Source organism: Castanea sativa, chromosome 5, assembly GCF_040712315.1.
Source record: "Castanea sativa cultivar Marrone di Chiusa Pesio chromosome 5, ASM4071231v1".
In the NCBI taxonomy this organism is placed as follows: Eukaryota; Viridiplantae; Streptophyta; class Magnoliopsida; order Fagales; family Fagaceae; genus Castanea; species Castanea sativa.
This window is the reverse complement of record NC_134017.1, coordinates 64,453,771-64,467,651: the sequence shown is the minus strand read 5'-3', so window position 1 is coordinate 64,467,651 and position 13,881 is coordinate 64,453,771. Positions and strand designations below refer to the sequence as shown.

At 45.3% G+C, this 13,881-nt stretch overlaps 2 protein-coding genes across 2 annotated transcripts; both read right to left on the bottom strand.

The window, feature by feature from the left end:
- Positions 1-5,219: 5,219 nt before the first annotated feature.
- On the bottom strand, positions 5,220-6,578 carry LOC142635611 (uncharacterized). Its single transcript, XM_075809748.1, has 2 exons — positions 6,541-6,578; positions 5,220-5,805 (listed from the first exon to the last, which is right to left on the bottom strand). Exons 1-2 carry the CDS (start codon positions 6,576-6,578, stop codon positions 5,220-5,222), a joined length of 624 nt encoding a protein of 207 aa, XP_075665863.1.
- A 1,013-nt stretch (positions 6,579-7,591) lies between these two features.
- On the bottom strand, positions 7,592-8,545 carry LOC142635610 (uncharacterized). The gene has a single exon (XM_075809747.1). It carries the CDS (start codon positions 8,543-8,545, stop codon positions 7,592-7,594), a length of 954 nt encoding a protein of 317 aa, XP_075665862.1.
- Positions 8,546-13,881: the final 5,336 nt, after the last annotated feature.

Genomic DNA, 13,881 nt, shown 5'->3' with positions numbered 1-13,881 from the left:
TTAGTACTTACGAGCCTTAGGGTGATTGGCTTGATAGGGGGTAGGGCCCATACAATAGCCCCCCCTTGATTCATGTTCTGCTTCAGGCGATGAATCAAGGACCCCGGGCAAGTCATAGTGGTGGCTTCCAGCGGACGTATATTCTCGGCACCCGGCCAGGGTGATCGTCTCAGTGGATTTCTCGAGAATGGCGTTGTATCAGGTCGTCACATCAGTAATTAATATTTGGTAGTTGGCGAACCGCACAACGGTTCGTGAACCGTGCCCACGCGTGTGGGGGTTTACCCAAGAAAATGATTCGGGAGGGTTATTTTTCCCGCCTCTGGCCTCATCAAACGTTTCAAGGGCCTATAAGTAGCCCATTCAAGACTCTTTCTCCACTTTTCGTGTTCCTATCGCTCCCATCCCCTCCTTTGCCGAGCATTCTTCTTCTGCGCCAAAAAAAGCTCCTCAGTTCTCCAGTCTCTAGAGCCCCAAGTAAGTTCTTTCTACCTCTCTTAACTTTTCGTTTCTCTTCCATATCATCTTATAGTAATGGGATTCTCTCACCTACTTACCCCTAGGGCTGCCTTGGCTAGTTTTAGAGAGACCTTTGGCATCCCAGGGGACGTCGACATTACGTATTGCAACGTGGACGACCTCGAACTTCAGAGGGCTGCTGATTCGAATGCAGCGTTCTTCCCCCTAATGTCGATACTTGAGGGTGGGGTTAGGTTCCCTGTTGACCCTTTCGTCATAGATATCCTAGGGTTTTTTGGCCTGTGCCCTGACCAGTTTCCCCCCAACTTTTATAAGGTAGTTAGCTGTGTTATCCGGTTGAACCACATGTTCAGGCTGCAATTGAACCAACACGACATAAATTTCATGTATAAACTGTGCGGCAACTTCGCCCGAGGTTACTACTTGAAAACTAGAGATACCCGAGTCCGGCTCATATCCTTCCTGCTCGACTCTAACAGGAACTCAACCAGAGAGTTCGTTCAGGTGTGTGGTAACTAGCACGCCAGTGAGCTTCTTTGCCCGCTCTCACCACGTGAAGTTGGTCGGTACCGATAATCCCCCTTTGATTGATTCCTACATCCTTTATATACATATTATATTGTATTCCCCTTTTTTTTTTCTTCTTTTCCCTTTTTTTTTTTTTAATTGATCGGTTTGTTCCTGGACCTATTGTAGAAGCCAGAAGGTTCTTCTGTGATAGTCGAGTTATACACGCACGAGACCTCAACTTCGTTCTTAGGTCCGAGATTTTCGTGCATGACGATGGGTAGCTTAGGGCGTCTCATTTGATCCTCGGCATCAACCCCGTGTACACCACTTGGCAAAACCTCGGCCAGGCGCTCTTGGTAGACAGCCCGCTCCTGTTGTATATTGACATGCGGTACAAGACCTTCCTCCCCCCCAGGCTCACCACAGGTGAAGCTCGAGGAAGTGGCCCTCGCTATACAACTGCCGACGATATCGCGCCGGTGAGGGACGACTCTGCCGAGCGAGTGTCGTAGAGTCGCCGAAGGCACAAAGCGATCAGACAGCCAGAAGGCGCTGGCCCCGTAGCTGAGGAACCTGCTACCGCCCAAGCAGAGAGAATGGTGAAGCAAAGGGAGATGACCCTTTCCCGATTCATCCCTAGCGCCGACCCTATGGCTTTAACTCAGTCCCCGAGAGGAACGAGTTAAACTCCTCCTGAAGGCGAGGGAAGGAAGAGAAAAAAGGTTGCCGAGAATAACCCTTCTACACCGGGTGATGCTTTGCCGAAGACCCCTCCCCTTGCAGCGGGCAGTTCCAGGCTTCTGGAAGGGCCGGCGATGACACCCCCCGCGGTACAGGCAGGGACGAACGTGGCATCTTCTTCACGGTAGGTGGCTGGTTGGCAGCACACCTTTCAATTAGGTGACGAGTGCTTGCCGGCAAGCGCCAGCGTCCGGCTATAGGACAGGGGCGCAGGGGGGCGAGTGGCCCAAAGCTTGGCGCAGGGCCTCATACTACCCGAGGATGTTCACTACTATGCGCAGGGCGATGACGAGACACTTGCCACGCGACTACTATGGCAATCTATCGTGGTAACGCTCTATCCTCTTTGACCGTGTGCATTGCATCGAGTGTTTCTCTCTTTTCTTTTCTAATTTCGTCACTTGGTTACTATCCTATCTCCAGGTCGCGCGGATGACAAGTGTTGTGACTGGGCGGCTGAAGGATGCGGCCGAGGCCCTGGAGGGGGAAAAGGCGCTGAAGGCTGTTGCTAAGGCCACGGCCAGGGAGAAGGGGGAGGTTGCCGCTGCGTCAGAGAGGAAGGCGGTGGACGCCAAGAAAGCTCGGCAGGCCGCCGAGGGAAAGTTGACCTTCTTGGTGGCGAAGCTTGGGGAGACCGAGCTTAAGCTGGCGACGGTGGACAACTTGAGTCTAGCCCAGGCTAATGAGATCGCCGGCCTGAAGGAGTCCCTCGAAGCCTGCGAGGAGAAGTGGTACAATGACGGCTTCTCAGATGCTGAAAACTCCGCGGAGCCGATCATTCACCAAGCTCGGCGCCACGGCTTCGGGGAGGGATAGCTAACCACCCTTCAGGTGATAGGGGTGGCCGCGGACTCTCCGCTATGGAACACCGAGCATATCCCCTACCCAGCCCCTCCTCCCCCTGTTGTTCAGAGTCAGACCGAGGCATCAGACGAGGAGGAGACTCCGAGTATGATCGACCTTGTGCGGGACATTGATGTTCATATGGAGGTAGCCGACCTTGAGGTGTTAAGCCATACCCGCGTGGGGGCCAAAGCTACACCAGAACAAGTCCCACCGACAACTATGAGCAGAACCAAATAGCCTGTGCCTTCGCCCCCTCCAGCCGACCCTGTCGTTTGAAGATTCAGCCTTTCTTTGTCTTTCTGCTTTTTCCTTTTGTTTTTGTGCCATAATTATTATTATTATTATTTTTTTCTTTATTTTGGTGTTTGAAGAGCTTAAATCGCTGGGCTGTGGCGATAGAACAATTTCCCTGTCCGTCACATATCTATAATTAATGTTTTTTAGATACCATTATTTCAACTTATGCTGTTTATATCGTTGTTAAATGCCATCATATCTTACTCTCTTGCTTCAGATTGCCGGGAGTTCCACCTTTGAACTCGAGCCATCGGGGCTTACATTACTAGATGCCCGGCGTAAGTGAACAACTTAAATCCATACAAATTAACCAAATCCCAATTTGGCGATAGGGCTAGCATAAGGCTTTTACCTGCTCGATGGTAGGTTCGAATCGAGGGCAGGTTCCTGTCCTTAAATAGAAAATAGCGTAGGGTTTTCACCTGCTTGGTGATAGGGCTCGAACCGAGGGCAGGTTTTTATCCTTAGATAAAAATAGCGTAAGATTTTCACCTACTCGGTGATAGTGCTCGAACCGGGGGTAGGTTTCTGTCCTTAGATAAAAATAGCGTAAGGTTTTCACCTCCTCGGTGATAGGGCTCGAACCAAGGGCAAGTTTTTGTCCTTAGATAAAAAAGCGTAAGGTTTTCACTTGCTCGGTGATAGGGCTCGAACCGAGGGCAGGTTTCTGTCCTTAGATAAAAATAGCGTAAGGTTTTCACCTGCTCGGTGATAGTGCTCGAACTGAGGGCAGGTTTCTGTCCTTAGATAAAAATAGCGTAAGCTTTTCACCTGCTCGGTAATAGGGCTTGAACAGAGGGCAGGTTTCTGTCCTTAGATAAAAATAGCGTAAGGTTTTCACCTGCTCGGTGATAGTGCTGGAACCGAGGGTAGGTTTCTATCCTTAGATAGGAATAGCGTAAGGTTTTCACCTGCTCGGTGATAGGGCTCGAACCGAGGGTAGGTTTCTGTCCTTACCGTGAACGAATTGCTTTTAACCCCGCGATCCTCTTTATAATTCTTGCCTTGCAATCATAACTTGAAGTAAACAAGAGGCACTGAATCAAGGTCTTCATATTAAACATGCAGTGGTGCCCGGTTACATCAGGTTTGTATCTTTGGGGGGTGTCTGGTTACTGATAAAAAATTTTTAAATTGCGAACATTCCACAGCCGGGGAAGCGGTCTTTCCTCCAGATCCTCTAGATAGTATGCCCCTGCTCCGGCAATAGCAGTCACACGGTAGGGCCCCTCTCGGGTTGGAGCTAGCTTTCCCGTCACGTCTCGCGTGTTCCCCACTACCTTTCGGAGTACCAGATCTCCCGCGGCAAACTCCCTCCTTCTGACAGCTCTATTGTACCTCCGGGCAAGCTTCTATTGATACTCTGCCCACCAGATGGTGGCCATATCTCGGTGCTCCTCCAGCAGGTTCAGCTCCCTAGCCATTAACTCCTCGTTCTTGTCAGGAGCGAATCTCGCAACTCGGGCGCTACACAGGTTTACTTCAGCGGGGATGACCGCCTCTGCTCCATACGTTAGAGAGAACGACGTTTCTCCGGTGGATCTCCTCGGAGTAGTTCGGTATACCCACAGGAGGCTTGGCAACTCCTCGGCCCATTTGCCCTTGGCGCCCTCCAATCTTTTCTTCAGGCCGCTCACGATGGCCTTGTTGGTTGCTTCCGCTTGGCCGTTACTCTACGGATAAGTCGGCGTGGAGTATCGGTTCCGTATACCAAGGCCCTCGCAGAACTCCTGAAACGCTCTGCTGTTGAACTGCAGGCCATTGTCCGATGTTAAGGACTCCAGCACACCGAACCTTGCTATAATGTTCCTCCATACGAATCTCTTAACATCAACGTCTCGGATGTTGGCCAGCGCCTCAGCCTCTGCCTACTTTGTGAAGTAGTCCACCGCCACTAGCACGAACCTTCAGTTGCCTGTTGCTCAGGGAAAGGGCCCGACTATATCCAGCCCCCAGCGGGCGAATGGCCACGGGCTGCAAACTGGGTTCAAATTCCCGGCCGGTTGGCAGATCATCGGCGCGTGAACCTGACACTATTCACATCTCTGAGCATACTCGTTGGGTTTCTTCCTCATCCGTAGCCACCAAAAACCCTAGGTCATTGCTCGATGCGCCAGCGAGCATCCCCCCACGTGGCTACCACAGACTCCCTCGTGCAGTTCGGCTAGTAGCTCCTTAGCCTGGTCGGGGCGTAGGCACTACAGGTATGGCCCTTCAAATGACCTGCGATATAGCTTCCGATCGGCCGATAACCAGTACTGAGCGGCAGTTCGCCGTACTCTAGCTGCCTCCTTCTCATCTTCTGGGGCTCGATCCTCTAAACGGAAATCGATGATTAGATCCATTCAGTATCTCTTGGCTTCCGTGACCTGTAAAATCAATGCCTTGGCGGCAATACTTGGCTCGGGTACCAACTTCACCCTAATCAGCCGAGGTACTTCGTCAACTATTGATGATGCTAGAGTTGCCAAGGAATCGGTGTGCCGATTTTGCCTCCGGGCTATCCGCTCTATCTTGACTGTCTCAAAGTTACCCATCATCTGCTTTGCTAGCCGCAAGTATTCTATCATCCGGGGATCATTGGCCTCGAAGTTCCCTTGGACTTGACTTACCACGAGGAAGGAGTCCGAGTATACCTCCACCTTCCTTGCCCCCAGATCCATGACAACTCTCAGTCCTGCCAGCAGAGCCTCGTATTCAGCCTCATTGTTAGAAGCTCTGAAGCCTAACCTGAATGAGTGCTCTAGCTTCAGATCTTCTGGGGTGATGACCACGATCCCTACCCCTGCTCCAGCCACATTGGATGCTCCGTCCACAAACACCCTCCACGGCCTGACTTCTACCACGCAGGTTATGCTCGTAGCCCTAGGTGAGAACTCGGCAATAAAATCCGCAAGTACTTGTCCCTTCACAGAGTTCCTCGGCTTGTATCTGATGTCGAAGGAGCCCAACCAAGTCCCCCACTTAGCTATCCTTCCCGTGAAGTCAGATCTTCTTAATAGTGACTGGAGTGGGTACTTAGTCAAGACGTGGACCGTGTGGGCCTAAAAATAATGGGGTAGTTTTCGAGTGGAGTGCACGAGTGCCAGCACCATCTTTTCCAGTGGCAAGTACCTGGTTTCCCTGTCGACTAGTGTCTTGCTGATGTAATAAACCGGGAGCTGTGCACCGTTATCCCTTAGTAGTACGGCGCTTGCCGCATGCTCGGACATGGAGAGGTACATGTACAAGTCTTCTCCCGGCTCGGGTGCTGACAACGTCGGTGCCCGACAAAGGTAATCCTTCAGATCTTGGAAGGCCCTGTCACATTCCTCATCCCATCTTGCTTGCTCTTTATCACCATGTCGTCAATGTATTCTTCCACCGTCCGTCCAATCTTATCCCTAAACATCGTCGTCATCATTCGTTGATATGTGGCTCCCGCGTTCTTCAAACCGAACAGCATCACAGTATAGTGGTAGTTAGCATCGGGCGTTAAGAATGCCGTCTTTTCCTAGTCCTCAGCGGCCAGGGCAATTTGGTAATAGCCCTGGAAGGCGTCGAGGAAACTTATTCTCGGGTGCCCGTATGTAGCATCCACTAATTGGTCGATTTTCGGCATAGGAAACGGATCCTTTGGACACGCGAGGTTCAGATCAGTAAAATCAACACAAACCCTCCACTTGCCGCTCTTCTTCTTCACGACCACCATGTTTGCGAGCCATTTCGAAAAAAACGTTTCCTTAATGGCCTTCGCTTCTCTCAGCCTCCCCACTTCCTGTCTGACGGCTTCCGCATGCTCCTTAGTAGACCTTCTTGGTCTCTGTTTCTTAGGGGGGCACAAAGGATCCACATTCAGCTTGTGAGCTATGAACTCGGGGTCGACGCCGGGAACCTCATATGGACTTCATGCAAACACATCCACGTTTTGTATGAGAAATAATAATAGCTGCACCCTTTCCCTATCACTCAAGCCTGCCCCTATCTGAAAACTCCTTTCACTTCCCGACAAGATTTTTACACTCACTAGATCCTCAGTAGTGCTGGTCCCCTCCACCTGGGGATGCTGTAATTGCTATAGGGGCATATTCTCGGCTGATTCCTTCTGCTCCGTTTATTTGATTGCCACGGCTACCAAACATTGTCTGGCCGCCTACTGATTGCCCCTTATTACTATAATCCCCTCATCGATTCGGAACTTGACTTTTATGTGCAAGGTGGACGGCACAGCCCCCATGTCGTGTATCCATGGCCTTCCGAATATTGTCGTGTATGGCGAGAAAGAGACGACCACTGTGAACGTCACCATCACCTCCCGGCCGCCCATGATAACTGGGAGCGAAATTTGCCCCTCTGGAATCACCATGTGCCCGTCGAATCCCATTAAAGGCGTATCATACTTGGATAGGTCCCCCTTTTTCAGGCCGAGCCCCCTGTATAGGTTCGGGTACATCACATCAGCGCCACTCCCTTAATCTATCATTATTCTCTTCACTATGAATCCCCTTATTTAGGTCGTGACTATCAACGCATCGTGGTGAGGCTGGGTACCCTCCAAGTCGTCGTCGTCGAACGCGATGGGTTGTCCACTGTACCTCGGCCTCTTCCCCGGGGGTTGTTCACTCGTGCCTTCTTCTGCTAACACCACAGTTAACACCCCATTTGCTGTGGGTGTTATGATTGCCCTTGGAGCGGTGTGGATGACCTCTATCACTCCCAAAGGGGGTAGGAGGGGGTTTCAACACAGCCGCTCAACTTGTTCAGTCTCTTGACTCCCTGTCTCCACCAAGAACTCTTTCAAATGCCCTGCCTTCACCAACTGTTCCAAGTGATCTTTCAACACTCTACATTGCTCGGTGGTGTGCCCTTTATCCCTGTGATAGGAGCAATACAAGTTCTGGTTTCTCCTTGACGGGTCGCCTACCATCCTGTTCGGTCGTCTAAAATACGGCTCATTTTTTATCCTATCAATGATGCAGTGTACAGGCTCCTTGAATGTTGCGTTGACTCCCTCAACCGCTGGGCCGGGCTCCTGAATTCTCACATCCTTCTTGTGTCTGGGGTTAAAGCCGTTATTCCGAGGATAACTGATCATCAGATCCTTCCCTTTGGACTGCAGCCGATCGTCCTCTGAGCGCTTATACTCCTCAATACACCTCATCAGCTGCCTCATATCCTCGAGAGGCTTTAAGGTCAACAATTCTCTTAGCCCGGACTCTTCGGGTAGGCCCATCAGAAAGGTGCTCGCTGCGATCCTCTCATTGCCCCTGCCAATCTCATTGTACAGCTCCCAGTACCAACTGGCGTAGTTACGAAGGGTCTCTCCAGCTCCCATCTTCATTAATAACAAAGCGTCCACGGGCTGCGGCACCCAGCTGCATGTCATGAGCCGCACTCTAAACTCCTGGATCAGTTCCGAGAAACTATAGATCGAGCCCTTCTTCAACCCATTGAACCACCTCAAAGCAATGGGCCCGAGGCTCAAGGGGAAAACCTTACACATCAATGCATCGTTATGAGAATGTAAAGACATCATCTGGATATAGTGACTTACATGTTCCACCGAGTCTGTCCTCCTAGTGTAGGAATTGAACGGTGGCCGCGCGAACCAGCTCGGCATAGGCGCTCTCTCGATATCTCTAGAGAACGGTGACCTAGCAGCTTGACGCAGTGCTCGGCTCATGGTATCCATTGCCGCGTTACGTGGTCGCTCCGCGTCGGGAGAAGTTGATTCACGTTCCACATACTCTCGCGAGCGGTGGCGGTGCCTATGACACCCAAATTGATGAGATCTAGCCTCACGGCGATTCCCCACACTTATCGACCTTTCCCTTCATACTCCATGGTCCCTTCTCCCTCATCGGCCCCGTGCTTGCAACTCCAAATCCCTGACCGCCCTGCGCAGGCGCTCGAGCTCTTAGTCCCTTCGTTCAAGCTCCTTGTCTCTTTTGTCAAGGTGGTTGCGGCCTGAGGCGTCAGACATTGTCCGGAGGGTTTGGTACGACCCTTCCCCGGGCCTAGACTCTTCTACTTCCTCGTGCCTTCTGTCTTCTTACCTTTTTTGCTTTCTCTCCCGCCATGTAGACCCCCGCGACAACCCTCCAGTGCCGCTCTCCGCATGGCTTCTCTGTCTGCTTCCAGACATCCTTACGAGTGTGCCAAGATAGCACCATAGCTACGTAGGAGATTCCCACAGACGGCGCCAATTGTACGTCCCGAAGTAAGGTTGTTGCGCCTCCAAGGAATTTGGGCTCACAATCTATTTGTATAATGGGCTTTTAAATTTCCTACCATAGGTGATGTTATGCTCAGTAGCCCCGTATACTTAGCCTCCCCTTGTTTCTATCTATCTCTTCCCTCTCTCCCTTGGGGAGAATTGATATCGCTCACTTTAGTCTATTCTCTCTTAAATTGCCATCCCCTTGACTGAATCTTCTTTGTCTATTTATAGCCAAACTTAGTGGAACGGTCATGATTATTCTCCTGATGTGCGAAGAGAGGGGTCCAATACTATTACCCATAAGTGGGGATTTAGTTAGGAGTGGGAGAAAATGAGAGTGGCATTGGAATTGGCTCCATCGCTGGGTTTCAATGCTTGGCAGGGGTGTTCCCTAGGCAATGGAAGGGAAGTCCAATACCATTTTATCTAAGTGGATATTTGGTGGTTGGAAGTAAAAAATGATAGTAGCGTTGGGACCAACCCCGTGTGTAAGTTTTGTGCTTGGCAGGGGCACGTCACAGGCGGCTTTGAGCACTCCGAGCTCGAACTTCTTGGAAGGCACGCGCGTTACTATGTGTGATCAGCGCGGGGCTTCTATAAGAGTTAGTACTTACGGGCCTTAGGGCGATTGGGCTTGACAGGGGGGTAGGGCCCGTACATAGAAAATAAGGGGAATAAAATTGAATTATACATAAAAAACAATTAAGACAATTAATATACAACTTTTTAGATATATTGCTAATTTGCTATACTTTAAAAGCTTTATATTTGTAGGATAATAGGATTAAACATGGTTTGAATCTTATATAAAACATACGCAGCGGAAATTTAATGGATCTACTTCATTCACAATCGATAACATGCACTATGTAAGTTTCAAAATTCAAAAACAAGGGAGCGTACCTTGGTGTGTTGAATTTCAAAACAAAGATCGGAAGCACTTGGAAATACTTTTGATCTTCACTCCAATTCTACTAACGTCCAAGATGTGCGGTCTCTCAATCAGCTCCAAAAAAGGAGAATGTTAAAGTGTCTAACACTTCTTACACCACTTCGCAATAGTGTTTTTTCAATTCTCTACAGAAATTTCTGTATGTTTCTCCCTTTGTATCTAACTGATTATCTAATTGGACTAGCCTTTTGGACCTTTCCAATTGGGCTTTAGTATGTGGCTTGGAGTGGGACCAAAAGGAACCAATAAGATACTAACTCCAATGGGCCTTAGGCTTTTCTGTCAACTCTTGACAAGTCCAAAGTTACCATTAACTATATTTAATATCACTATATAAATAAAGTTGCACTCTAGGCCTTATCTATAAATTATATCTCAAGACTTTATTGTACATGCAACCCCTTCATAAAATATTTGTAGTAATCCAAAGTTATGAATGTAGACTGTCACTTTGTAAATTACTACATCTTATCCTTGAGTACCCGGTTTAATCTTTTAAGTTATTCATCATATATTTATGAAATCCAATTTCATAAATATATATTCTAGCATCAATTTACTAAAGTAGTTAGGCCTAACATTCTGAATAACAAAACCATTAAACTTATCTCAAGGGAATATTTTGTATCTCCATTAAGAGACTATGAATTCCATCTTGAGAATATATGTTCCACCAACACTAAATGTGGTTATTCAACATACTAAGGTTTTGATCGTTTCTTTAGACCTCGCTCCTAATATATTAAAGTAACCCACACTTCATGATCAAGTCCATTATTCTCTCAGAATTAAGAGTTCATGCAAATATAAGTCGTGAGTTTATTATTCATTTGACAGTTGTTAGAAGAATAATAAATCTCACACCAGTCCAGTTCAATATGTTTTAATTCTTAAAACATATCAACATACCAACTAAAAATCTCTATTTCCGTGATCAAGACAAATCATCTTAGTTGATATGTTATAGTCTTCACAGATGAAAATCTCAGTTTCATCACCGACTACGAACTACAATTCTAAGTTTACAAAGAACTTGTGATTTATATCTTTTGTAACTTTTCATATAAATCATATACTATGCATCTCATGGACTATATGATAATGTCTTAATATTCATATTACTATTATTTCAGATAATAATAAAACAACTTTATTAAATACAACATTAAGTCATACATAATGTCATACATAATAACATACATAGCATTATACAATAGGATTTAAGAGCACTAATCCTAACAATATTTATTTAAATGATTACTTTTTTTAGTAATCAAATTTTATGTTTATAATTTATGTACTCAAGATTAATCTATTGAATAATTTTACAATTAATTTTGCTTTCAATCTTGTCTCCTTAAATTGAATTACTAACTTCGTCATTGTACCCTCCATAAATATATTCTTTGATGTGATAAAAATTTATTGTCATATAATGCCTTGTTATTGTTTGTCCTATAATGCCTTGTTATTGTTTGTCCAAAATGTCATAATATTAAGTGTCGTGAAATGGTGAAATCCTACTGCTCATCCAGCTTGGTCTGACTTGACTTTGATAGCTTGTCAAAAGCTATCCGATTTAATGTAAAAACTATTTGGGTTTAAATCCTAGAGATCATCTTTGAAAAATATTCAAAGTGAACACACCTTCACCTAATGCAAGTTTGGATAAAATCTTAGAATCAAAGCACTTCTAGCTTTGTGTTAAAACCATTTTCCCTCTCCCTTGTATATGTGTTTATTTTTCAAAAAAGAAAAAGAAAGAAGCACTTCTAACTTTCTAGAACATCCACTTATGTATTTGACTGAATACTCTTTAGTGGATTATCCATGTCTCTATGGAAAAATATTTTTTCTTTTTCAATTTCAAATGAATTCATTTTATGATTCGAATCAGATATTACAAAACCTGAAGGTTTAGGATGTGTGTGGTGTATTGGTGTTACCTTATGTTAAAAAATTTACTTATAAACAAAATAAAATATCAAGCTTGAAAATGGATTCTCTCCATTCATGGAATAAATAGGATCATGTTCCTAACTCCACACTTTCACATATGTCCATAAGAGAACTCCAAGCTTAATATCTATCTCGATTCTCAACCATATGCACTCAAGAACCATCTTGCCAATGGCCACGGCACCCATATACATATATACACACGCAGACAAGGCCCGCTAGCTAGTCGGCATCATCACTTATCAGTTATCACATGGCCAATTGCATCTCATCAAAGAACTGTACGTCCAACCCTGACTTACTTTGTTGCCTTCTAGAATAGGCTGCAATTAATATTGAACTATACTTAGCAAGTACCACATGTTATACTCAAGTCATTGCTTATATCCGTATGAGTTTACCACAAAGTTTAGAGCAAACTTGGTTATACGGACTGCATTACTCTTTCTTTATGGGTTGTAAACATTTCGACCCCATTCCAGTATAAAGCACACCAGACAAAACAGTACTGGTATAAATCATGATGGTTATTACTGTTTACCAAGTAGTTCTAGAACTACAAACTATTTCACAATTTTTTGTCACAAATGATAGATTTTGAATAATTATCTATCACTTACATATGAGTCATATGACTTTTTCTTTTTTTTTTTTTTCTAGCACTCACACCTTGCTTCATTAAGGTTGTGGTAAGGAAGTTGTGTAACATTTGTGATCCTAGATTTTTTTTTTTTTCCTGCCTAAAAGATGAGAGCAAGAATCTAAGAAAACTTGTGGCAGCTATGGGCTCTGATATCTTCCTTCTTCTTTTTCTTTTTTTTTTTCTTTTTTGAAGTGATGCATGCATATCCTTTAGTTTCCAATTCTTTATTTATTTATTTATTTATTTTTATGGGATCTTACTTTTAAATAGTTGTCTCTCATCCTACCGTCCCTTCTTCATTATAAGATCATGGGATGTCATGAATTGAACATGCCTGTGTTGGATATAATGTTATGGTTGTAACACGTAAATAAAATTAACTTCCCCGTTAAGAGGGAAAAAAATCCTACTTTTTTTTTATGAGAAAAAAAAAAAAAAAACCAATATGGTTATAACATGTGGTACTTGCATTTAAAAAATTAATCAATTTCATGACTTAGATAAAATATTATAAACTAATGTGCACTATTAAATTGCAAAAAGAACTCTCATTATTACCAATAAAGTAGAGAGAGTCATGTTCCCTAAATAGTAACACATGCATCGTAATATGTATAAGAATTCTCTCAATTTTGATCCTGTTTTGAATGTACCGACTACACCGCTCCGTAAAAAAGATGTATATATACGCCCAATGCAAATGGATATAAGGGAGATTTTTAATTACATGCCTGTCCATTGAGGACACAATATATGTCTTCTCAAACCGTCTTTCAAACTTTGAAGTTCCAAAGAAATTAAATGAGAGAGAGAGAGAGAAGAATTAGGGGGGGGGGGGGGGGTTTGGGCGGCTTGTGTTTCATAAAGAAGCATCTAATTTAGCACCAGTAGTATCTGCAGCTTTCATTTATGCATGCCATTATCAGCCAAAAACTCCAAGACAAAACCTATATTGTGTGAGAGAGAGAATGTTGGTATGTTTGTCTTTGTCATAACATTAATATTCAATCCAAGCATGATGACCTCCAAAGGAAATTCTCTCTTTCTAACCCTTGTCTTTTTCCTCTTAGGCTACCCCCACCTACTCTGCTTCAACAAAGAGTAAATTTCAGAAGAGGAAGAATTTGAAAGGAAAAAATAAGTTAGAAAATTTTATCCCAACAAAAGGCCACAAAATAAGCCTCCATCACCTCCAAAGCAAATTAGGGAGGGTTTTTTGGGACAAGCTGACAGAGCATCCTCCAACCTATAATT

Coding starts and splice junctions, on each gene's coding strand:
- LOC142635610 (XM_075809747.1), bottom strand. CDS start 8,545: ATGGATACCATGAGCCGAGCACTGCGTCAAGCTGCTAGGTCACCGTTC.
- LOC142635611 (XM_075809748.1), bottom strand. CDS start 6,578: ATGGCTCGCAAACATGGTGGTCGTGAAGAAGAAGAGCG. Junction 5,806..6,540: donor GGTCGTGAAGAAGAAGAGCG/GCAAGTGGAGGG, acceptor CTTCGACATCAG/ATACAAGCCGAGGAACTCTG.